The sequence below is a fragment of the Herpailurus yagouaroundi genome, unplaced genomic scaffold (genome assembly GCF_014898765.1).
Source record: "Herpailurus yagouaroundi ecotype Mexico unplaced genomic scaffold, PumYag 29, whole genome shotgun sequence".
In the NCBI taxonomy this organism is placed as follows: Eukaryota; Metazoa; Chordata; class Mammalia; order Carnivora; family Felidae; genus Herpailurus; species Herpailurus yagouaroundi.
In genome coordinates this window covers 99268592-99295486 of record NW_024412377.1, presented here as the reverse complement: position 1 = coordinate 99295486, position 26895 = coordinate 99268592, and the positions used below count along the sequence as shown (strand labels likewise).

The 26895-nt window shown below is 40.7% G+C and overlaps 1 protein-coding gene across 3 annotated transcripts in view; it reads left to right on the top strand.

The window, feature by feature from the left end:
- Positions 1-26895, top strand: part of IQGAP2 (IQ motif containing GTPase activating protein 2) — a 298102-nt gene that overhangs the window by 170796 nt on the left and 100411 nt on the right. For 2 of the 3 annotated variants that reach the window (XM_040450363.1, XM_040450378.1), the window contains 7 exons: positions 4733-4800; positions 5212-5325; positions 5876-6054; positions 8146-8233; positions 12540-12703; positions 16590-16750; positions 22372-22496. In XM_040450363.1, coding sequence (XP_040306297.1) covers positions 4733-4800; positions 5212-5325; positions 5876-6054; positions 8146-8233; positions 12540-12703; positions 16590-16750; positions 22372-22496 — 899 coding nt within the window. The remainder of the gene's footprint in view (positions 1-4732; positions 4801-5211; positions 5326-5875; positions 6055-8145; positions 8234-12539; positions 12704-16589; positions 16751-22371; positions 22497-26895) is intronic. The other variant, XM_040450370.1, reaches the window with a different exon arrangement.

Sequence of the window (26895 nt, the reverse complement as noted above, 5' to 3'; positions counted from 1 at the left end):
CATGTAATAATGAGTTGAGAAGCGGTTCATAAAATATTACGGTTTTGAAAATGTCAGCCGACTAATTTTAATTCTAATGACTTGTTTGGCGTGAGCCTTCGGTAATGAAGTCTGTAGAGGCTGTGTAAATAGTTTTTTATCCCTGATAATCTCTAAAGACCTTGAATTTAAATTAAGGGATGTATCCTGTCTTTCTAGCTTTGAATTATGAATACATAATTCCTATTTTAATTTGAAGAATGTTCAGAGTCTAATATGTTTTCCACCTGTGGATACAAATATCATATTGGAAGTCAGTAGTAAAATTAGTTACCATGTTTAAAATGTCATTTGTTCTTTTTTCTTTGATACTGGTTTTGAGGGAAAGTGGGTATGAAAGAAAGGTAAACTCTCCCAAAAAAAAACACTTAAAATTCAAAATTTCACTAATGGGCATTCCTGGGAAAAAAGGGCCATGGAACCATATGTGTTTGGAAAAATATTTACCCTCAACAACTAACAAAAAAGAATGCAGACTTAACATTTTTTGGCTGTCAGATTTCCTAGGTTTTCATGGATAGTATTCTGTGGTGATAAGCGAAGCAAGAAAATGGCATTCTCTTGGATACGTGGTGGAGTAAGGTCCCAGTCATCAGTGGGTTCTTAGGTTCAGCTAAGTGTCCATTCTCTTAACTGCTATAAGCCACATCTGGCCCTAGTTGCTCAGAAGGATAGAGAAGCCCGAAAAGCAGTCTGCTGGCACAACAAGTGTTTGCTCTTCAGTGGGAGACGTCGTGACACTCCACACAGTTAACCACAGAGCCATCTGCAAGCTGTTGTCTTTTGTAGGCTAGGTAACAGCTTAGGTGCTGAGGAGTGAGACTTCCCTTGGTGACTGCAGGAGCCTTATTGGCATAGGACCTTAGCCCCAGGAGCCAATGTCTATTTTAACACCTTCCATTGGGCTTCCCAGTTCCCTACAAGGAGTATCCAAGTTAGCAGTCCCCAAACTCAGGAACACCTAAACATACTCATTCAAGTAAGGGGCACCTGATGGCTCAGTGTGTTGAGCATCCTACTCTTGATTCCTGCTCAGGTCCAATGGTCCCAGGGTCATGGCATTGAGCCCCACGTTGGGGGCTCATGAGCATGGAGTTTGCTTTGGATTCTCTCTCTCCCTCTGTCCCTCCCCCCACTCATGCTCTTTCTCTAAAATAAAAAAATAAAAATAAATTTAATATAATTCCTTCAAGTCAAGATGCAGTTTATGAATGAGGTGTTTTGTCCTCAGCAATTATGCTTACTAATATGCTTATCAGGTTCCTAGGGGAGCAGAGCATTGCTGCAGGTAGGAATGCAAACTGGTGCAGCCACTCTGGAAAAGAAACCGGTTCCTCAAAAAAATTAAGAATAGAACTATCCTGTGACCCAGAAATTGCACTACTAGGTATTTATCCAAAGATAACAAAAAATGCCGATTTAAAGGGCCACATGCTCCCCATGGTTTATAGCAGCACTATCAACAATAGCCAAATTATGAAAATAGCCCAGATGTCCATCAACTGATGAATGGATAAAGAAGATATGGTTGTGTGTGTGTGTGTGTGTGTGTGTGTGTGTGTGTGTGTGTGTATAATGCCATATATATAAATAATGGAATGTTACTCCATGATCAAAAAGAAAATCTTGCCATTTGCAACAACATGGATGGAACTGGAGGGTATTATAATAAGTGAAATAAGTCTGTCAGAGAAAGACAAATATCATGATTTCACTCATATGGGTTTTAAGGCACTAAACACATGCAAATAGAGGAAGGAAAGGAAAAATAAGATAAAAACAGGGAGACAAACCATAAGAGACTCTTAAATATAGACAACAAACTGAGGGTTGCTAGAGGGGTTTGGGGTGCAGAGATGGGCTAAGTGGGTGATGGGCATTAAGGAGGGCACTTGTTGGGATGAGTGCTTGTGTAAGTGATGAATCCCTAAATTCTATTCCTGAAATCATTATTACACCGTATGTTAACTAACTTGGATTTAAATTAAAAAAAAAAAAAAAACACCATGAAAGAAGTCAGATTCTTTCACGGAGGGAATGGTGTTTTGTTAACCTTTACTCACAAAGAATGAGTATCATCTCTTTTTTAGAACACAATTTGACAATATGGATTGAAAGCTTTGAAAGCTTTGTGTGTCTTTCAAGGTGGCAGTTTTGTTTTTAGGGATTTATTGTAACAAATAAGATACATACACAAATATGTATCTGTATATAGGTAGGTTTCCTGTAGCATTATTTGGGGTTTTAAGTTTTTAAATGTTTTTTTAATTTTTTTAATTTACACTTATTTATTTTTGAGAGAACGAGACAGAGTATGAGCGGAGGAGGGGCAGAGAGGAGACACAGAATCCGAGGCAGGCTCCAGGCTCTGAGCAAGCATTCAGCACACAGCCTGAAGTGGAGCTCAAACCCACGAACTGTCAGATCATGACCTGAGCCCAAGTCAGACACTTAAATGACTGAGCCACCCAGGCGCCCCAAGTTTTTTAATGTTTTTGTTTGTTTAAATTTTTTTAACGTTTATTTTATTACTGAGAAACAGAGACAGAGCATGAGCAGGGGAGGGGCAGAGAGAGAGGGAGACACAGAATCCGAAGCAGGCTCCAGGCTCTGAGCTGTCAGCACAGAGCCCAACACAGGGCTCGAACTCACACACCGCAAGATCATGACCTGAGCTGAAGTCAGACGCTTAAACAACTGAGCCACCCAGCCACCCCAAGTTTTTTAATGTTTCTATTTTATTTTTGAGAGAGAGAGTGTGAGCCGGGGAGGAGCAGAGAGAGAGGGAGATACAGAATCTGAAGCAGGCTCCAGGGTCTGAGCTGTCAGCAAAGAGCCCGATGCGGGCCTCAAACCCACGAACCGCAAGATCATGACCTGAGCCGAAGTCAGACGCTTAACCGACTGAGCCACGCAGGCACCCCTCCTGCAACATTATTTGTAATGGTGAATAATTAGCATCTAAATGGTCAGCAGTTGGACAGGTAAAATACAGTATATTCATATAATGAATACTATGTGAGTTTATGGGTAGATATTTCCAGAAATAGCATTAAAAGTGTTTATGTCAAAATATTTAGTGTTTAACTTTGGATGATGCTTTTCTGTATAATTTTTTTTAACATGAATCACTAATTTTTAATGTGGACTGTGTGTTATTTTTTCAAAAGATCGTTTTGTACAGAAATGACCAAAGAGGATACCTGGGTGGCTCAATCAGTTGAGCATCCAACTTTGGCTTAGGTCATGATCTCATGGTTCGCGAGTTCGAGCCCCACATCGGACTTGCTGCTGTCAGTGCGGATCCCGCTTTGGATCCTCTGCCCGCCTGTCTCTGCCACTCCCTCACTTGTGCATGCGTACGTGTGCTTTTTCACAAAAATAAACATTAAAAAGAAAGAAAAAAAAGAAACGACCAAAGAAGATTGAAATGCATACTCCTTAAATTGAGTATTCATTCATTTTAAGAGTTTGTGTTAATACCATTTAAAAAGGCTCAATCTTGAACTTCTTTAGTGAAGTTTTATGTATTTTATAATCTCAGGTATATCTCACATCAGCATCTGACGTGATAATCTTGAAATATTTCAAGCCAATGAAATCATTTTCAATTCATTTTCTCTTATGTTATTGTGTAAGTTCTAACTTCTAGTTAAAAATCTCATAAATTACAAACCTATCATAACAGATAATAAAGTGAATACAGATTTTTTTTTGTTTTTTAGTTGACTGATAGGATTAATCTTTGGGGCTGAGGAGGTTAGAATCAATATGGAACAGAAACCGTGACTCAGTGATTAAGTGGAAAAAGCCACATAACCATATATTTTCATGTTTGGCAAAATTTAGATGCTGGCCCTCAGCAACTTTTGTCAAATTATGGGTAGGTTAGTGGGTGCCATCCTCACTTAAGGGGTTTGAAATACACACATACATATGCACACAGAAAGTTTATTCTCCATGTTCCACTTAGTAGTATGCCCATATCGTGGTTTATCATTAACATCTCCCCAGCTGCTAATAGTCTTGCTACTGTATTTGTTTCAGAAAATGTAAAACAAATATTTCCTCAAATGTTACTTAAAGGAATATTGAAAAGGAAATTAAAATTTGAGCTGTACTTTCAAAAAAATAAGAATCCTACAAGGAATATCCAAGGAAATGTTTGGGTTTATTACCTACAATTTTGTATCAGTCATGTTTCTTATTCTCCGTACAAATGGATGCTAGAGAGTTAGTTGATCCTACAGAAATGCCATGGGACTTTGGGACTTAGACTACAGTTATAGTCCCCGTCGACCAAGGACTATGTTACCTCAGTTGCTCCATCTATAAAATGAATGAATTAGATGAGATCATCTCTTAGGTCTTTCTCAACTAAAGAAGCCCTTAAGATTGAAGTAATTTTGGGGGTGCCTGGGGGGCTCAGTTGGTTAAGCATCCAACTTCAGCTCAGGTCATCTCCTGGTTCATGAGTTCGAGCCTCGCATCGGTCTCTGTGCTGACAGCTGGGACCCTGGAGCCTGCATTGGATTCTCTGTCTCCCTCTCTCTCTCTGCCCCTCCCTGCTCATGCTGTTTCTCTTTCTCTCTCAAAAATAAACATTAAAAAAAAATTTTTAAAGATTGAAGTAATTTATAATTCTAAGATTTATATGATGAAGTTTCTCATAATTTTATGTTCTGTCTTCCAGTTTATACCTGTTCAAACTAGGGATAGCCCCCCAAATCCAGGATTTGTTGGGCAAAGTCGACTTCACAGGTACTCTTTATCTTTACGATTTTTACGTGGTTGTTTACTAAGAAAATGAATCTATATTTTTTTTCCTTTTGACATCATCGAACCCCTTTTTCTTCTGTACTGATCAGAGGAGAAAACGTTATTATCTTGTTTGTCTTTGACCAGTTTTCCTTTTCCCCACATTTGTGAAATGAGAAACTGAGGTTGACTCCTTCCTAAGGTTCTTGTTCGGAAATGTCCCGCCTTCTTGATAAAGACATTTTTTTTCCTTTCTTTTTGTTTTTAAATAATGGCGTCGTGTTTTTGATTTTCTTTATTTAGAAAAATAAGCCTTGCATTTTGGGGAGAGAGACCTGGGGGATGAAGACATTTCTTGACATGAATATACTCATTCCTACCTCCATCTTGATATTGTTTGTTGTTTTTTTTCAGAGGAGGAAATTAGTAATATGAGAAAGGAACTGGACAAATATGGAATACAAATGCCATCTTTCAGCAAAATAGGTGGTATTCTGGCTAATGAACTGTCAGTGGATGAAGCTGCTTGTGAGTCTCCTGAAATCAGAACTTGCTGTTGACATGGGATTCAACTATACTTTATTCGTTGATTTTGGTTACAAGAAATAGAATGTTTAGAAAATACTTTCAGCCCCGTTTTGAAGTTTTTATTGTATGTATTGTAGATGGTTAAGTTGAGCACATGAAAATATAACCATGGGATTGATTTAGTCTTTAAACATCTACTTATGCAGTTTGAATTAAAACGTTTTAGAAATATATTTATTCTCCAAAATATTTCTTGGTTTTCTACGTCCTGTCCTGGCCCTTTGCTTTCTTCGGTAGTGAGTAAATTAATACAGATTACACGGTAGATGCTTAGGAGACAGGACCCAAGATAGATGGGCAGGTGGAGAGGTCGTCGGAGGGGCTCTCTGGGAAGTGCCTAGGGTCTCTTCTTTTGCCCTTGTTACTGGAAGCCAGAGAAGAAAGTAAAAGAAAAGTGAATTAAAGGAAAGCAAACTGCTTACATTATGTGGTGTCATTACAGCTGCCCATGTTGTCTTTCCTGATAAAAATCTTTTTTTTCTCTTTTCAGTGCATGCTGCAGTTATAGCCATTAATGAAGCTATTGAAAAAGGAATAGCAGAGCAAACTATCATAACGCTAAGAAACCCAAATGCAGTTTTAACTTTAATAGATGACAACCTTGCACAGGAGTATCAGAAGGAACTCTGGGAAGCCAAAAAGAGAAAAGAGGAAAGTGCAAGACTGAAGGTATTTAATTAGATTCCTAGTACTATGGCTATGAGCATAAAAAAGCCTTTTTGTTAAAAGTGATATTTTTAAATCAACTGGCTGTGGTCTCTGTAGCCATAGGCCATTGGTTTGGGTGAAATGTAAGGGTAAGAGAAGACTATGCACTATGTAAAAAAAATGAGGTTTCCTTTTATGATGATTCTTCCAAGTTGCAAGGATTAAAGGTCATATCGTAAATTTTTACTACTTTCCTGGGAAGTGTAGATACAGTAGCTAAACATCTTCCCTCGTGAGGCATCACCACCTGCAGACCTTGTATTAGCCAGGATACCTTTAGATTCATTACTAGAGAGTAATGATTCATTGCGGTGAAGTTGAGAGATGCTGTTTTTGAATTCACTCTCCTCGTTTTCTCCCATTAGTTCACCCTCATATTTTGCCTTGCGTCCTCTGCAAGGCAGCCTGATCCTGACTTGACCCAACGTGTCTTACATGACTGTGGACTTTGTATACACGTAGAGCTTCCATTTCCTGGCCACCTCTCTCCTCCTCAAGCTCTTGCCACATCAGCTTCAGCTCCGTTCCCAAACTTTTCTCACCTGGTGGCTTCTGGCGCTATCTGGCACACTTGCTGGCTCCCTCCCCCCCCCCCCACCCCCGACCACCTGCCTTGAGGTTGTTGACTCACGTAGCTCCTTGCTGCTTTGTTGCCATGGTTCTCCTCTGTATCTCTTAGTGTCTCTTCTTCCTCCTGCCTCTGTGTATGGGAATTCTTTAAGGTCTGACATTGAATCCCATCTGTCTCTGTTCTTCCTAAGCTCGTCCACTCACTGAAGTGATAGGAGCTTGCTACCAGGCCCTCTAATGCTCCTCCAGGTGACTTCATCTCTGTCCCATGGGCCTTGCCCCTCACTACGTAGGAAGAGTGAAGAGTGCTTATCTCTACCCTGCCCTTCTCACACATGGGCCCCTTACTGACTTCACTTTGGAAAGACTTCCCCCATGTTTTAGAACTCCTTCTGTGCCCCCCATATCCATCACTGCATTCTGTTGCCTCTTCTTGCCAGGCTTACATCTGTCTCCCACTTTCTAGTCTTACCATTCTTGTCTCAGCCTTGCCCTCCCCCCTTACCACGCCTCAGGGTTCTTCCAGCACCTTCCTCAAGGGTGGCCCTGCTTCCTACCATTCTCCAAACCAACCGCTCTCGGAGCTACAGGTTGCAAAAGTAATCTTCAACTATAGATCTGATATCAGCCCCTGGAAACCTCCCTGCATTCCCTGCTGCCTACTGAGTTAAGTACAGGCCCTTCACTTGGCTTTAAAAAGCCTCCGGAGGGGGCACCTGCGTAACCCAGTCAGTTAAGCGTCTGATGATCTCACATTTCAGGGATTCAAGCCCTGCACGGAGCTCGCTGCTCTTAGCACAGAGCCCGCTTCAGATCCTCCCGCCCTCCCTCCCTCTCTCTCTCTCTCTTTCTCTCTCTGCTCTTCTCCCTTGCACACTATCTCTCTCTCTCTCTCAAAATGAGTAAATAAACATTAAAAAAAAACTTCCAGGATACCCAACGAACCTCCCCATCTTTCTGGCTGTGTGCTGTAGCCCAACTTGCCAAACTTTCTTGCCTTTTTCACCAAATCCTGTAGTCTACACCCTGTTCCCCTCTCTGCCCTGTTCCTCCAGGTTCTCCTCGGTTGTCACCTTGTTCAAGTGTTCTTTCCAACTGAGTGTGTAATTCTACAGAGTCTGTTCTACATATATTTGTTATTTATGGTGTCGATATTATTAGATGAATGCAGTGAAATTGCCAATATTCCACTGGCTTCAGTCTACACAAAGTGGCAGTATCAAGTGGTCCAACCTAATGTTTTTCACAAGAGACAGTTAGACACTTTCAGAGAGTCACTAGGGCTCTTGTTCGTCTTCGTCATCCTTGCCAGGTGTATGTAACCCCAGTGTCTTGCACAGAGCAAGCACTCTTTGGTGCTTATTTTGAATTCAAACGAATCTAAGTAAACCATTTTTCTCACTCTTGGCATTTGGATTTTGAATATCAAGATTGGAAACCTTGTATTTAACCTCAGGAATCAGGAAAGACTTTGTCTTGTAGAATAACTGTATTTCCGAAGAAGAAAGAGACGCCTATGAAGAGCTGCTGACACAAGCAGAAATCCAAGGCAACATCAATAAAGTCAACAGTAAGTAATGAAGGAAACAGAGATACAAAGTTTCCTTGTCAGAATTGCACCAAAACTCCATTTGTGTCCTTGTAAAATTGTCTTATGTGGTGAAAAATCCACTAAATGTCAATGTTGCTCTTAATTATGGTGCATCATCTGGCAGCATCCCATGGAATTTTGGGGGTGATCTTGCCCCCCAGTGCATGCAGAGTATCTTGGAATACCTTGAAGCTAGTTTAGTTCTACCATCTCATTTCGAACCTATCCCTTAGTTGGACTCATATTGAAGGCTGTTTAGTAAAAGATTATGACTTAAGGATTTTCATTTCTTGCCCATGATTATGTGACAGTGTTTGACTGGAATTGTAAAAAATATTGTTGACACCTGTGCTCTTTTTTACTGTCCAGTCATTGGTTTGCACTTGGTAAGAATTATTTTCTTACAGTGTGTGCACCTTTATGGCAAGTGAATGAGACTGAATGGGCCAGTGAAATTGCACGGTGGCGAGTTTGAATCTCATGTCCCCAAACTGTTGGGGAGTCTCACAGTGTAATTTCTCTTCATATCCAGTTCAGTTGTATGACAGTAAAGAACAGAAAACTAGGGTAATTAAAAGTATCACATGTAAGTTCAGAGAGATTAATCTCTTTACTAGCCTTTTTCCCATCTCTAATAAAAATTGGTTTTATGGGGCACCTGGGTGGCTCAGTTGGTTAAGTGTATGACTTCGGCTCCAGTTAAGATCTCATAGTGTGTGGGTTCAAGCCCTGCATCATGCTCTGTGCTGACAGCTCAGAGCCTACAGCCTGCTTCAGATTCTGTTTCCCTCTCTCTCTGCCCCTCCCCTGCTTCCTCCCTCCCTCCCTCTCTCTCTCTCTCAAAAATAAATAGAAATTTTTTAAAAATTGGTTTTACTTGGGGCGCCTGGGTGGCTTGGTCGGTTAAGCGTCCGACTTTGGCTCCGGTCATGATCTCACAGTCCATGAGTTCAAGCCCCACGTCGGGCTCTGTGCTGACAGCTCAGAGCCTGGAGCCTGTTTCCGATTCTGTCTCCCCCTCTCTCTCTGCTCCTCCCCTGTTCATGCTCTGTCTCTCTCTGTCTCAAAAATAAATAAACGTTAAAAAAAATTTTTTTTAATTGGTTTTACTTGAGGCAGTAAGGAATTCTACCTGACATTTATTTCCCCTGTGGCTTTCGAAAAAGCCCATATATACACAAAAAACTAATACATGGAAGACCATTGAGCCCATTTGATAAAGTTTGTGAACCATCTGCCCAATTTAAACTTGGGAGTGTCCAGTAATTATAACAGTCCTAAGCCTTGTCCCTGATTTAACCTCCTAGATGACCTTTGAATGATCTTTATTGTACTTAACAGTTGCAAAGACACCATAGGTTTTCCCTAGAAGTTTGCCCCAAGTGACTGGTAGAGGCATATTCAAAGGGTTCAAACAGTAATTAAAGAGGCCCAGAGAAAATTGATGTAAATATCTAGCAGTTAACAACTGAGTGGGTTTGAGAATTTCCCTCACACACAAAATTGCTGACAGCTCCAGGGCAACTTTATTTTTAAGGGATCACCTTAACACCAGGGAATGTATGTTCTTCTTTCATTCTTATTTAATTTTGAACATATTGGTGATGGTACACGAAACAGTTTTAAGTTTCTCTTTCTGCTCTATTTGAAAACTGAGAATTTCATTATGCTTGACAGAAATGAATTACAGGAAGAAATTACATTGCCAGCAAGGCAGCTGAGGTCCATAAACTTTGGGAGGAAATGATTCCCTAGCCTTTTGCCATCCTTTATTTTGAAAACAGGTTTCTTTTTCTTTTTCTTGTCTTTTTTTTTGGGGGGGGGGTTCTTTTTTTTTTTAATAGAATACCTTATATAAATGTTTTCATACTTAATGGCATACTTTCCTGACCACAAATTTCATGCCACAGTGGCTATGCTTTCTTTCCCATTTTCAAATAAAAAGCATGAGATGATTTGCACTGATGCATAACCAGCTCAAATTATGAAGGGCATTGCAATGTTCGCCGGTTTCCAATGCGTAGAACATGATGATTCTGAAGTTGTTTTCTCTCTCCCCATCTGAAAATTTATAATCGAATAGAACTAACAACAGTCTTGAAAAACCCACTAGAACATATTTTAGTCAGGGACATGACAATAAGACAACCGTATGCTTTAAAATAAATATAGCTACTTGATAAGCCTTTTCTCAACCATGTAGGTTATTATCCTAAAATGTTAAGGTGTCTGTGTTCATTACAGCCAGAGAAGTGACGTAAGTGACAGCCTCGATGGTAATGTCATCAGATCTATTGTCAGAGGCATCAGCTTTGTTTGAACTGCCATCATTTAACTTTTTGGTTTGGCATATGCGTTCCATTAGTTACAACACATATTCTGTTAAGATCAAGGCGGGAAATACTATTAAATGCAGAGTATAAATGAGTGGGTAAGCTCACTTTATTTGTTTACTTTTAGGAGAAATGGTTCCTAAAGAGTGTCATAAGGATATGATTTTCTGCTATTTTACCATCCAGTGGTGCACATTCACATAATGGAGTTTTCAAAGGGGAAGTAGAATCCTCTCCAAAATAATGAGAGACACAGCTGGGAGGCTTTTGGTGACTTTCACACGACAGCAGATGCCACGGATGTCCACTGACCTTTCTTTCTGGGATTTTTTTTTTGTTGGACATAGCCATTCTTAGAATGGAGAAACATGTTGGGGTTCTTAAAGCCCTTTAGAATAAGTGTAAGTTTTGGAGGGGTGTAACAAAGAAAATCACGTTGGCTCTAAGTATTTCCTGCTGTTGAACGATGTGTGTCAGGAGAAAGGTTATGGAGGGTAACTCCTTGTGAATGAGTTGCAGAAGGCAAATTGTCATCTGTTCAGAGGGTTAGAGTAATCTTAGCTTTAATCTAGTCACGCATTAGGGAGACAGACTACCCATGAAAAGCTCTAGAATTCTTTGAGTCTGTGTGCTCTCTCTTACCCTGAAACTTAATTTATAGAACAAAAGGCTGCTGGTTCTGTCCAATTTGTTGCTGCCTGGTGGCAGGGTCAGTCACTCATTCTTCCAGTTGGTCAGCAATTCGGTTTCTTTTTTCTGAAAACTGTGATGAATCTACTGTTTCAGGCACCCTCAGCGTGGTCACTAAATTCAGGTCTTTAGAAGCTGAACATTACAACGGGTAGAGATCTCACAGAGCTTGTGGTAGGGTCGGATAATGTAAACCAAGGCATTTCTGTGATCAGTGTTTTTGGTTTTGTTTTGTTTTTTAAGGTTAGGGGATATTGGCACAGTTATTTAATCGTACCAATTTTGGTTGTGATATTTTATTTTTAAAATTTTTTGAAGTTCATTTGAGAGAGAGACACAGTGTAGGTGGTGGTGGGGGAGCCGGGGGGTGGAAAGGCAGAGAAAAAGCACCAGTGGGGGAAGGGCAGAGAGACAGAGAGAGTGCCAAGCAGGCTCCACACCGTCAGCCCAAAGCCCAACGTGGAGCTCAAACTCACAAAACCAAGAGATCATGACCTGATCCGAAACTGAGAGATACTTAACCAACTCAGCCACCCACGCGCCCCAGGTTGTAATATTAAACACACACACACACACACACACACACACACACACACACCTGAAATGTTTTTTTCTTAAAGTCACACTTGGCAAAACCCAAGAGTGGAGGGGAGAGTGTTCTGAGAATGAATACCAACACTCTCAGGCAGCGCTCTCTGCAGGTGCCGGCTGGGTTGCCTGTGGTGCTGCCCCCCCGGGGCCGGGCGGGGCCCCCGCCACAGCAGCAGGGCGAGGCTGGCTTCTGATGTTCACATAGCTTCGGTCTCCTTGCAAAGGCAGTACTAATACACAAGGCGCGTTCAAGAACAAGGCCTATGGGATCTGTATGGCACATCTCTAAATACTGTGGGGATCCCCAAGTGGTGACCTCTTGAGGAACTGAAACAACCTGAAGCCCTAATGGAAGTGAGACCAGAGCTGATCCTGAAGGGTAAGATTTCGTAGGGAAGTCATGCTAGACAGGAGTGACCTCAGAGCCCCAGCTCTTTCTTTGCTGAAGTCCTTTTAGGGACCATCTCCATGGACTGGACTGACTTCTAGGTACTGAGCTACCATTTCCACAGCTCTGCCTGGCCTCCATCTGCAGCTTTTCAGAGTTCATGGAAAGGGACTGCTTAGGTTGTAACCCTTGGAAAGATGGGCTGGCTAGGTCAGCAGAGAAAGCTGTGGAAAAAGCGGGCATTCTGATGGAATGTGACACCCACCCCCTAACCCCTGCTCAGGGCTGGCTGCAGTGAGCCACATCAATGCTGTCATTCGGGAAGGCGACCCCGAGAACACGCTGCTTGCCCTGAAGAGAGCGGAGGCCCAGCTGCCTGAAGTTTATCCTTTTGCTGCTGGGATGTATCAGAACGAACTTTTCAACCTCCAGAAACAGAACGCCATGGTAAGTCCGAGGGCACTCCAGTTACAAAGATGTTAATTCTAAGTTAGAGCCGTGAGGAAGGCAGTTTAGGAAAGGTGAATGGGCAAGAGTCTTTAACTTGTATCAACCCTCATTCCCACTCCCTCCCTGGATCAAGTCCGTGGCTGAGTTCCTCTTTAAACCCTGCTTTTTATCTCTGTAAAGAATCTGCATAGTTAGGAAATTCAAGCAGAGCTCAACACAAACACACCTTGAAAAGAAGTCATTCTTGTTCTCTGGTTTTTGAAACATGTTGGATAACTTTATCACTATACTGAAATTTTTTTTAACTATGTCATGTTTTTGAAATAGAATAATTGGCTGTGAATCTGCAGTTCTAGAAATCTGCAACCAAGAACATTAGCACCATGGCTTTAATTTTTTGTAAATTTCATGCTGCTTAATATGCTGATGATATTAAACAGTAATATATATGGTTACAGTATTAAAACCATGTGTACTCGTGTAGGATTAACCCAGACAATGGAACAGAATAAAAATTACTGGAAGCAGAGCCAAGAATTAACTATATGAGAACACTAGTATTTCAAAAAGGTGGGGAAAAGAATGAAATCCTTCCAAGTGTTTAACCATTTGGGAAAGAAAACATGACCTCACTCTACATATCAGAATAAATTTCCAGTATAAAAAGTTAAATGTAAAAAGTTAACTTAAAAAAATGAAGGTTCGATGGGGCGCCTGGGTGGCGCAGTCGGTTAAGCGTCCGACTTCAGCCAGGTCACGATCTCGCGGTCCGTGAGTTCCAGCCCCGCGTCGGGCTCTGGGCTGATGGCTCAGAGCCTGGAGCCTGTTTCCGATTCTGTGTCTCCCTCTCTCTCTGCCCCTCCCCCATTCATGCTCTGTCTCTCTCTGTCCCAAAAAAATAAATAAACGTTAAAAAAAAAAAAAATGAAGGTTCAAAGGAAACATAAAAGAACACTGGATCTTAAAAATCCGAAACGGCACTGTTGCACCAGAAAAAAGTGAGGAGGAGAGGCCGAGAGCATGAACAGCTAATTCACAAAGCAAGGAATATACAATGACACACAAAAAATGTCCAACCTCAATCGGAAGTAAATGTGAATTAAAATAGTTATTTGGGGAAATCAGATTGGTAGAGCGTTGAGAGATCTAACGTAGCGTAGGCATAAATTTGGCACAGTAGGCGTCTTCACAGCGGGTGGAAGCAGGAATGGTGCACCCTTTCTGGAGAATGAGCTCAGCAATGTGTATGCAAGTCCATTAGCCATTATCCTGTCAATTACAGTGCTAGGAAAAGAGCCTAAAGAATATGAATCAAAAAGTGTTCACAGCATGGTGTATAATACTGAGAAGCAAGGAACAAGCCATGTGCTTCGCAACAGATTGCACACACTAAATCAAGCAGAAAAAATGAGATCAAAACATACAGCATTGTCTAGAGGGTTTTTGGTAATAGGAATAAAAACAAGTTCTGCTAAAAAAAAAAAAACTTCTATAAATGTTTGCATGAATTAAAAATAAAAGGATATACCTTAAAGAGCTTGGGTGGGAGGATTTTTTTTCTTACTCTTGATTATCAAGACTTCTCATTTTCTGAAAAGAAAGATGTTACTTTATAATAAAAGAAAAAGAGCTTATCTTCTTAAGTTGCACTTAGGTTCTTTCATTAATAGTTCTCCCATGCCAGCAGCTTTGAAGCCCAAGGCTACTTACGCTCAGGCCTAGTGATTCACTCCTAACTGGTCATCAGTCAGCCTGTGGTTGTCCAGCCCCATTTCTTCTTTTTCTTATCCTTGCTGCTATAATACCACATTAGATACTTGTGGGCGCGTCACTGGAAAGGGTAGAGGAGGTGGATCTCAAGTGATTTCATTCTGCTCTTCTGTTTATAATTTTATACCTTCCTTACATGTTAAACATGTAGTTCATGTAAGAAATTTGGATAAAATTTGCTTACATGCTCCCTATAATAACCTCCTTCTTGCTGTTTGCTTTTGTTACCCTAAAATCCATTGCTGTGAGATACCTGTGGAGATCCAGAAAGCTATAATGCATTTAATATAAATATTACATTGTATACATTAAATACAGAAAATATCCTAAATGTAAATATAGTTGTCAGCTTTTTTCTATTCATTTGATGCTCCCTCTGTGTTCCTTCACTATGATGGAAGAAGTAACCCTTTTGAAGTTGGACCAAGTTAGTATAAAATTGTTAAAAGGAAGAGAACAGGGGCGTCTGGGTGGCTCAGTCGGTTAAGCGGCCGACTTCAGCTCAGGTCATGATCTCGCGGTCCGTGAGTTCAAGCCCCGCATCGGGCTCTGTGCTGACAGCTCAGAGCCCGGAGCCTGTTTCAGATTCTGTGTCTCCCTCTCTCTGACCCTCCTCCATTCATGCTCTGTCTCTCCCTGTCTCAAAAATAAATAAACGTTAAAAAAAATTTTTTTAATAAAATAAAATAAAAAAATAAAATAAAAGGAAGAGAACATTTAAGGGGGAAGGTGTTCTAAAGTGTAAGATGGGTTGTTTTTTTTAATTTATTTGAGTATAGTTTTTTTTTTAATTTTTTTTTTAACGTTTATTTATTTTTGAGACAGAGAGAGACAGAGCATGAATGGGGGAGGGTCAGAGAGAGAGGGAAACACAGAATCCGAAACAGGCTCCGGGCTCTGAGCAGGTCAGCACAGAGCCCGACGCGGGGCTCGAACTCACAGACCGCGAGATCATGACCTGAGCCGAAGTCGGCCGCCCAACCGACTGAACCACCCAGGCGCCCCGAGTATAGTTTTTTTTTTAGGTTTATTTATTTGTTTTGAGAGAGAGAGAGCATAAGCAAGGGAGGGGCAGAGAAAGAGAAGGAGAAAGAGAATCCCAAGCAGGCTCCACACTGACAGAGCAGAGCCCAGTGAAGGCTTGATCTCATGAACCAAGAGATAATGACCTGAACCGAAATCAAGAGTCAGACGCTCACCCAACTAAGCCACTTAGGTGTCCCTCATTTGAGTATAGTTGATACACAATGCTATATTAATTTCAAGCGTGCAAGATAGTGACTTGAGAAGTTTATACTTTATGCTATGCACGTCACAAGAATACTTACCATGAGCTGTATTTTTTTTAAATAAGCCAAATCCAGAATTATAAATCCTACTTACATTTACCAAAAGATACACTTCACATTTCTTCAAATATTCAGGACTCAGAGTATATTTTAAATTTTCTACCCAGTTATTAAAGAGTGACTCAGACTAACTTTTTTGGAACTAGAATTGATACTCTTGCCTTAACAATTGTAGTTTATCTTTCTGGGGTTATAGGTGAAATTCTCCCCTCTTTTCCTTACTCTTAATTTAAACTGAAAATCACTCCCTAAAATCTTGACCTCACACCCTGAGACAGTGACAGCATTGTCTAATCCTTCACTTAATTATTTAGTAAGTCTGAGCCTGTAAGCAGCTAATATAACTGGTGGGAATCAATTATGGAAATGCACATGTTTGTGGAATCATAACCATTGGTTGCCATTAACTCTGTCCCCAAAATGATCAGCTAAGGACAACCCGGAAGTCTTCACCTGTTCTTTAAAGCCAGTGACAAACAGGTAGCCAGTGAGCCCTCTTCCTCCTGGGTTCTCAAAATCTTTAATTTTTTCATTGTTCTTTGAAATATGCATTCTAGTGGTGCCTGGGTGGTTCAGTCACTTAAGCATTCAACTCTTGATCTCAGCTCAGGTTTTGATCCCATGATTGTGAGTTCAAGCCTCAAGTTGGGCTCCATGATGGACGTGGAACCTACTTTAAAAAAAAAAAAAATGCATTCTAAAACCCCATCACATACATGAAGTGTGTAATTTGGGAAACTTTTATTGCTTACATTTTTCAACAGAACTACTTGGCCCACGAGGAGCTCTTGATTGCAGTGGAGATGCTGTCTGCTGTTGCTTTACTAAACCAGGCCTTGGAAAACAATGATCTTATGTCCGTGCAGAATCAGCTCAGAAGCCCAACAATAGGCTTCAATAATCTGGATGAATCATATGTAGAACGGTAAGGGAACATCTTCCAAATCTCCTTGTAATGCAGAAATGTGTGTTTGGCAGATCTTGCATATTAAAGATGTGTTCTTTGCTCAAGAATTCCCTATCTCTGTCCTCATGTTCTTAAAAGCTAGTCTACTTTGTTTTGAGAGTCCTTCTAATATGCATCCTTTTTTACAGCCTTTCTTTTAGGGGGACAAAGAGTCTAAAAATGATCGCATTGTGGCTTTGACTGATTGATTTGTCATTACCAAAGATTATTGGATAGGCTAAAAATAAAAGAACTATTGAACACATACCTTCCCTTGGGCTTCTTTTGGAGACAACTGAATGTAGAAGAGTTGGAAGGAACTTTAATAACCATCCAGGCTAATCTTCTTTTATTTTACTGATGAGAGAACTAAACTTGGATTTATGGACCTACAGTTGGGCAGTTGAATCTCAAACCCTGTTCTTTTTGATTGTTAAGCCAAAGGAATCCTGAGACCTCAGTGGGTCGTGTTAGTGGATAACAGTCTCAGTTTAGCAGCTTCCACTTCATGTTTCTGAAATATGCTGCTTGATAGTATAAAATGCTATAGCAGTTCTAGAGAGAAAATTAAAGGGCCAGAATAAGGAGCCCATCAGAGATTCCGTAAGACAAAGGTCCCAAGTTAAAAGGAGTGATTTTCTGTCCTGGATTCTTGTTAGCCACTAGGGGGAGGTGTCTGCATAGATCTTGACAAAAGCTCTTTTCAGGTCCTGATTCCAGCTGGAACTACTTAAATAGGTAGATTGGGTAATTGTCTTGGATCATGTACATTGTACAAGAAAACTGAAAAGACTTTAGATTTTTTTTTAAATGCTTTACCACTTGTCTGTGGAGAGAATGGCCCCAAAGTGGTAGGACAGAAGAGTTTGCTTTTTAGTCTTCTTGGAGAAACTGATGCTCTTATTCTGCATAAATTTGGCCACCTGGTTAATATAACTCTTGAGTCTGTTACCAAAGTAATTTATTTCCACCTCCACTATTTCGAATGGCACCATTCTCTTCCCCAAGCTTAGAAACCTCAAGTTCAACTCATTTTCCTCAGCCCTCTGCTGCCTTGTGCTATGAACAGCCTGCTCATCTCCTTCCCTGACAACAGCCAGTCTGGGGGTGTTAGCTCTGTCAAAGGTCCCCATTTCCCAGCCAGTACCTAATTTGATTTTTCACCTTTACTTCTGTCATCACTTCCAGATTGGTCCTCCTGTGTCTTTTCTATCCTCCTCATTTATTCTCATCTAACCAGTCTTTGCTGCTTTCCCTCAGTGCTTAAGTGGAAGACAAAGCTGGTCACTGCTTTATGAAACATACAGCCCTGTGGGGCTGTAATGGAATGTCTTGGTGAGGTAATTGTCATGACTGTCCCACCCACTGGGCATCCTGGCCGCTGTCCTCTAAATAACCGTGCTCCCTCCCTCCAGATCATCCACTTTGATTACGAAAATTCCTCACTACCTCCCCACTTTACAAATGACCTGTTAAGGAAATGGTCTCACACCCCATTTGAAAACCATTTTTACCCCTGTGGTTTTCAACTTGGGCCTAGAGATACAGCCTCAGAGTTCAAGTATTCGGTATGGGAAACTTTGAAAATTTGCTCATTTTTAATAATCTTTTTAAAGCTTGACTTAAGCACTTTCTGGGCCAGCTGGATGACCAGTACCGAGATGAGATTTCAAGGTCCCCTTTGGTTCTTGTACTGACAGCTCTCATTGATCTTCTCAGCCTCGGCATTTTACTTGCCTGGTCATCAGCTTTTTAACTCAGTTCTTGGAAACCCAAGTTCACAGGTTTTCAAGGTGAAGAAACTTGGCTCTATCTGGGCCTCACCCCATGCTTTCCCAAGTTCTTCATAGCACAGGGGTGTGGGGCAGGGCAACCTTGATGAATCAGACAGAGTGTCAACGTGTTTACCGTGGCTTCCACCCTTGGGCTGTGGTTTCCCAGAAAGACTCATTTGTCTAATTGTCACCAAAGTGCTGTCTGGTTGGTATTGGCTCTAGGCATATGTTGTCCCAGATTAATTGTTCTAAATGTAGCTGTGGCTATAATGCTCTCCATTTGTTTCTTGTTCTCATGTGAATTAAGAACATACTCCTCACTGTAAACATGTTGTTCTGACCTTAGCTCTCGGTCCAGCTCTCCTTGTGTTTTGCACCTCAGCCAACCTGGATCCTAATACACTGTGGACTTTCTGGCCTGCCTGCTGCTCTGCATGGTCGTGTCCCCACCGGGAATGGAGTGCCGGTCACCCCTGTCCTGGCACACTCCCAGAGCTGCCTTCCATAGATTATGCTTTCACAAATTATTTCCGCACTTCTCTCCACCCCAGCTAATGTCATCTCTCCTGAGAACTAGCATTCTGTGGTTAGAGGAACATAGCACCGGAGTCACACATACTTGAGTCTGACTCTTCATAGTCTTGTCTCCTCATCTAAGCACACACACACAAAAAAAAGCAAAAACACTCACTCTGCATCTGCAGAACAGTTTCGAAGATTAAATACTTGGTTTCATGCCTGTTTCGGGCAAGGTGCTCTACCACTAAGGGTTTCCTCCCACTTCTTCCTTGGAACTTCGTTATTTCTACTCTCCTGGACTGTCTCTTACGACCTTTCTTGTGCTCTGCTTTTATACCCTGTTGGCGTTTCTGTCTTCTTAACCCCTGGGCTGAAAGCTCCTGCACCTTGTTCATGCTCACAGCCCTGCATGCCTGCCACAGGCCTTGCCACCTTGGTTTCATGTTAATAATCATTGGCCGAAGTGAATTGGGATTGTAATCCTCTTGGACCTTCAGAAGTCTGTTAGAAATGCAGCATTACTGGTCTGCCTGTAGCAAACAGTGAGGAGAGCTCAGAGAGGTGTGGAGGGAAAGGACTCAGATCTCTCTGTGAGGGTGAACTGCAGAGGATTTCTGTGGTTGGTCCCTTAGTACCGGACACTCATCCTCACATGGAAAAGCCAGTGGAGTTCTGTTGCATTACTTGTAAAATCTCTTCCTTTTGGCCATCGTTGATTCATTTTGTTTCTAAAGAAACTACGTGCAATTCTGGGATTTTTTTCTGCATTCCTCCTTAAGCTTTCTCGTTTTATTCCCATCGGATCATCATTTAGATGTTAAGCATGTGAAATGCCCATGGGGATTTCGCACTGGCTTACAGAATGGTCTCTGTCTATAAGGGGTATTAACAAGTGCAAGTTGAAGTTTATCCATTTTGTTATTGTATCCAGTATTATTTATATACTACTATAAATATATTACTATATTTATATAATATGTCTATTATATAATATATCCAGTATTATTTATATATATATATTACTATATATACTATATAGTAATTTACTATATATTTCCTAGTAATATATTTATTTATATATATATTTATATATATTTATATATATTTACTATATATTTACTAGTAAATATATACTACTATATATTTACTATAATTTACTAGTAATTACTATATAGTAATATATATATTTATATATATGTTTTCCTAGGCTTATAAGGAGTGGTAGGGTGAAAATCTCAAACATGACAGTTAGCCAGTTTCAAGCCTGAATTTAGTGATCCCTCATTCAGTCACAGATAAAGGATCATCGCCACCACTTCCTACACTGAATGATGTTTTTCCCTCTCAAGCTACACTCTGTAGGCACTCTGTGCGCCTTTAAGCACGCAGAATTTTGAGAAAATTGGTCACAATCAGGAAAACAATTTTTTTCAATAGTTGGTTTATTTGGCAAGCGAGTGGTGCTCTGTTAGTGCAGAACCCAGCACGGGGCTCAAACCCACAAACGGTGAAGTCGTGACCTGAGCTGAAACCAAGAGTCAGACACTCAACTGACGGAGCCACCCAGGCGTCCCAGGAAAACAATTTTAAACTGAACGTGATGTTATTGGGGCGCCTGGGTGGCTCAGTCGGTTAAGCGGCCGACTTCGGCTCAGGTCATGATCTCGCGGTCCGTGAGTTCTAGCCCCGAGTCGGGCTCTGTGCTGACAGCTCAGAGCCTGGAGCCTGCTTCAGATTCTGTGTCTCCCTCTCTCTGACCCTCCCCTGTTCATGCTGTGTCTCTCCCTGTCTCAAAAATAAATAAATAAACGTTAAAAAAAATAAAATAAACTGAACGTGAGGTTCCTTTTTTTAACCTCTGCTGTTAGCAATCCAAAGATGCTATTCAGAAGTCAAAATGCATAGTGAATAAATATGTACGTAGAAGACTGATCTTTATTTCCATGGCGCAATGCAAAAGCAAACTAAACTATTGAGTTTCTTTACTTTAGGCTAGAGTAGCTCATGGTAGCTTACGGTTGCAACATTGGTTCTGTGATTTTTAACTGGGAAAATTGTTGAGAAATGACAGTTTCTTAATATATCAAGGTGGATAATTTTTTTTCCCTAAAATTCCCCAACCAAGGCAAGGAATTGAGGTGGTTGACCAAACTCTGTTTTCCATAATAAAGAGGGTCAGAGGTCAGAAATGAGGTATAAGTGTGCCGTGGCAGTGACTGGACACAGAGGGAGGTTTTTCAGTAGGTGCTGTGGAGCCTTACGAAAAATGGACAGATGAGAGATTTTACAACATTCTGATTCAACCCCTATACCACCTTATCAAGAAACTGTATAGTGAAAATGTGTGTTATTCATCAGGGTTTCTGGAAGGAACAAGAAAAATGAGAAGGGTTGAGAACCATGGTAATTCTGAATTTTATCACATAAAACTTATCTGGGGAATGCCTGGGTGGCTCACTTGGTTAAGCATCTGACTCTTGATCTCAGCTCAGGGCTTGATCTCATTGTTGTGAATTCAAATCCCACGTTGAGCTCCATGCTGGGCTTGGAGCCAACTTAAAAAAAAATTACCTACAGCCTCAACAGAGTCAAAACATGCAAAGGCAAGGAAAATTAGTAACTGAAGGGGAAGAAAGCAGTTTCGTAGAGTTGAGGACTTCAAGGGGTTTTTTTGTTTTTTTTTTTTTTGCTTAAGTTGGGTACAAGGTTGGATTTTGAGGTACTTTCATTAAACAGCATTTGTTTCCGATTCTGTGTCTCCCTCTCTCTCTGACCCTCCACCGTTCATGCTCTGTCTCTCTTTGTCTCAAAAATAAACATTAAAAAAAAAATTTAAAAAAAACAGCATTTGTACATAAAGTATCTTTAAGAAAAAAAATGTAATATAAGTAAGCTTGTTGTATGTTCACAAAGGTGTGAAAGAACATTTCATGTGTCTTTCTCCTTTTTTTTTTTTTAATTTTTTTTTCAACGTTTTTTTTTTTTATTTATTTGTGGGACAGAGAGAGACAGAGCATGAACGGGGGAGGGGCAGAGAGAGAGGGAGACACAGAATCGGAAACAGGCTCCAGGCTCCGAGCCATCAGCCCAGAGCCTGACGCGGGGCTCGAACCCACGGACCGCGAGATCGTGACCTGGCTGAAGTCGGCCGCTTAACCGACTGCGCCACCCAGGCGCCCCAGTGTGTCTTTCTCCTTTTTAACCTTATAGCATCTACTTTTGGCCATGTGCCAAATTTGAGATGCACAAAATGAACAAAGAGTGCATGTCTCTGATTAGTGTTAATGATTCTCTTCTCTTCCACAGTTACACAAATGCACTATTCACCATGAAGCTGGAAGCCTTATCCCAAGGGCAAGAGAATTTAAGCTGGAATGAAATTCAGAAGTGTATAGATATGGTGAATATTCAAATTCAAGAAGAAAACGATCGTAAGTATGGAACACGTTCCTTCTCATAGTATAATGAGCAACTGAGGTTTCTGGACTACTTAGTTCCCTAGATTAGGAATGCAGATTTTTGCTCATGGAGCCCCAAGAGGGCACTCTTCCCTGATATGCATGTGTATATATAAATTTTTTGCCTGTAATACTGTGTCACCGTATATGCATTACAAAGCATACACAAAAAGACATAAAAGGATAGGATAAAAATATGTAAACAGAAGTCCTCATGTTTTCTTATTTATACTTCACAGGTGAATACTCTAGTTAACTCAGTTTTTAAAATTTTTTTGAATGTTATTCATTTTGGAGAGAGACACAGAGCATGAACAGGGGAGGGGCAGAGAGAGAGGGGGAGACAGAATCTGAAGCAGGCTCCAGGCTCTGAGCTGTCAGCACAGAGCCCAACACAGGGCTCGAACCCACGAACGGTGAGATCATGACCTGAGTGGGAGTCGGACGCTTCACTGACTGAGCCACCCAGGTGCCCCATAACTCAATTTTTTAGATGCTCAACTTTATTTTTATTTTTTATTTGGGCTTTTTTTTTTTTTTTTTTTTTTGAAGTTTGAACATGTTCCTACCCTAAGAAGAAATTGGAACAAAAACTATAGGATCACATACCATGATTGATGATTGACTGTGTATCTAGAAACTATGAGCTACCTGCGTGACCCAAGAAGATATGCTCTGAAACATGCTTTCTTGAAGATACACTTGCCTCCTTATCATTTGCCTCTTGCTTGCAAAACAGAGTGTGGAATCAAGAGCTCTGTAACTGAGCAGTTAGTGTAGTCACTGCTTTCCTGTAGCATGAGCTATCAAATTCAAGTTCCACGTGGTCTGTTTCATCGTAAAAACAAACTAGCACCATCATCTTTGGCTTCCTCCGAGCTCTTTGATTTGTCAGCAACATTTAAATTAAGATCGCTGATGTCCGTGACCTCCCCTCTGTCCTCCATCTTTGACCTATAACTCATTCTAAGTTTGCTGACCCAGTAGGCAGATAGTTCTCTCACACATTTAGGCTGTTCTAGTGCGTTTTGGTGAGGTCTTAGGTCTGGTCTTCTAAGGCAGAATCTAACTTTGGGATAGTAAAATCCCTGTTGAGATAAAAACATATGACTTTGTTATTTAATTGCATTTGCATAATCTGCTTTGCTTTCTTTACTCTTTCCTATGAGCCCTGTGCCCAGCATCATGGCAGGGTTTGTTTTGTTGTTGTTGTTGTTGTTGTTGTTGTTGTTGTTGTTGTTGCTGTTGTTGTTAAACATCTTACTCTAGGTGCCTAATAGATAACACGTATTCAGATATGCTACCTTGACATCATATTCACAGATGGGCCACTGTTACACATATATCCAGGCAGTTTCTTCATTTTGTCCTTTTTAAGTTCTATAAATCTAAATTTCCTCTTCTCTGACCACACAGCTTGCTGCTGCCTCTCTGCGTGTCCTTAGAAACATTTTGGAATCCCTGCAATCAGACAGTTTGCACACAGCCCACTTAGCTTTTTTCTGACATGTTGCCTTGGTCGCTGGTGGTTCTTGCCAGATGTTAGTCAAGAGGGAAGCACTAATGTGAGCAGATGTTTGATATCGTCTGGTCTGGGCGGACACTAGTGTATGTCCTGTTACAAAGTTCACACCCCCAGCCCCCTGCCCTCCTGCCTTGCTACTTGACTCCCAGCTGCACACTCTTGAGTTTCCTGCAGCAATTGTTTGAGTGCTTTGGCTAATCCAATTCAAGAGTAGGACTCCTCTGTTTCGGTAAGCAAAACTAAGAATCAGGTCCCATCTTTGTTTTCTCATTTTTTCCTAGTTCTTGCTGGCAATACCCACAGTCCAGGCCTTTGGTAATTTCTGTATGTGCTGCTTTTATGGCAAAGGTGCATTAGTTCTCAGTGCTAAATGGTTGTACTTTTACTCCCATTCTGGACGTTAATTAAAAAGCAGGGTGGAGGATGCCATTTTTGTTGCAGACTATCCAGTAGAGCTTTTGCTTTTTTTTTTTAGGAAAAGAAAAACAAGTAACATTTGTATCACTTAAAACAAGAATGGCTTTTTGTTAGGTGGGTGTTATATCTAAGCAGAAATATTTTTGGATCGGTATCTTTGGATTGGTATGGATTTGTCTGTATAGGCATCTACACTACATGTATTTTCCATGGGCTGTACGTCACATGGCTGTTATCATATTTCCTTTGATTATCATGTCATGAAGGGCATATGCCATAACCACAGTAGTTATTTCAGAGACTTCTTTATCACATTTCCTTTCTAGAATTTGGAGAACTCAGTGCAGAATATATAATTTCTCTGTGCTTTGGTTTGTTTTATTAGGTCACAATGAGGTATTTTTGTTCAAAGTTCTTGAATTCTTGAGTGTGATATCCTCTGTTTATGTAATTGTTTTAAAAGCTACATAAAAATATACACCATTGTGAACAGACGTAAATTGCACAGTATAGTAATTAAACCACCCCAAAGGGCTAAGGATTTTTCATGGACACCTTGAAAGTGTTTTACCCTTCCCACCCTGCCCCTGCCACACACTTCAAGGTCTAATCGTGTGTCTGAATTGTGATGTGGATAAGGTACCACAGCTAATGGGAAATGCTAAATGTGGAAGGTGCATTTAATAGAGAAGATGCTAAGTGCATTTCCTCAGACTTGGAGGCTCTGTTGATTTCTTCCTGGAAAGTTCACTTTTCCTGGTGGAGCCAGAGAGGAGCATCAGTTTAACCACGTAGCCGAAACAAGGTAGTTTTGTTCCTTTGAATTTTTGCTTTTTTAATTTAGTAGGTACTTGTCTTTGTAGGTTAACTCATCTGCTATCTCAAATGCATGAGCTGTAAGAGAATATCCACTGTCTCACTGGAATAGAACATTATAGTCTCTGTGATGGTTTAAAGAAGTGGGTCATGAACTGGGGCTCAGCAATGGGATTTTCCCTTCTCTTACGAACAGAGGAAGTGATGCGCATGTGCCCTGGTGGCTTCTGGGTAGGTCTTACATGTCCTGTGAGGTCATTTACTATGACCTCAGGAGCTTGTGTTCTTAGAAACACATCAAACAAAAACTTAAACAAGTGGTTTCAACCAAGTCAGCTGGAATGCACTCACTCCCAGGTGACTGGCCATTAGGAACACATATTCTTTTTCTCAGACATAGTTCTGTTAAGATCATTTTTGGATGGGGTGTTTAAAAGTATTTGGAACAGTCTACCGAAGAGACTTCGTGTCCAGGGAATGATATGAAGTATCCCATGCTCTCCAGGTTGTAACTACTACAGGGTAAAACGATAATACCCTGTATGTGGATAGTACTTAGACTTTCCTGAGTTCTTCCAATGTTTTCAAATCATGTAACTTGAGTGTTAGGGAACTATTTTTGCTTTTTCTTCAAACATGTTTAAGTGTTAGAATCTAGAATAATTTCTGCCCTTTTAGATCATCCCTTTTCTTCTACAGATAAATCTCTTCATTCTTAGCGTTTGAATATCGGGATGAAGATACTTCTTAAAACTTATAACTACTTTATTCCATAGCATGTCACATTAGTAAAGTGACTTATGATTGTGTTTGAAAAAATAACTGACAGAATGAGAAATAGTGAGTTTGGCTTTAGGAATATTTATTTTCAAAACTTACTGCTTGTTAATGTTTACCTTCTTTCCTAGTTCTTGTACATCAGCACTAAGCTGGGAAGTGAAAAAACCCCGTTTGTGTGTGTGTGTATATGTGTGTGCATATACAGTTGACCCTTGAACAGCGTGGTTTGAACTATACGTGTTTTTTTTTTTTTAATCAGTAGAGTACTCTAAATATATTTTCTCTTAGGATTTTCTTAACATTTTCTTTTCTCTGGCTTACTCATTGTAAGAATACATGTTACTTGACTATGTTATTACTGAGGCTTCCAGCCAGTAGTAAGCTCTGATTAGTTAAATTTGAGGGGAGTAAAAAATTATACCTGATTTTTTTCAATATATGAAATTTATTGTCAAATTGGTTTCCATACAACACCCAGTGCTCATCCCAAAAGGTGCCCTCCTTAATACCCATCACCCACCTCCCCGCCCTCCCACCCCCCATCAACCCTCAGTTTGTTCAGAGTTTTTAAGAGTCTCTTATGCTTTGGCTTTCTCCCACTCTAACCTCTTTTTTTTTTTTCCTTCCCCTCCCCCATGGGTTCCTGTTAAGTTTCTCAGGATCCACATAAGAGTGAAACCATATGGTATCTGTCTTTCTCTGTATGGCTTATTTCACTTAGCATCACACTCTCCAGTTCCACCCACGTTGCTACAAAGGGCCATATTTCATTCTTTCTCATGGCCACATAGTACTCCATTGTGTATATAAACCACAATTTCTTTTTTTTTTTTT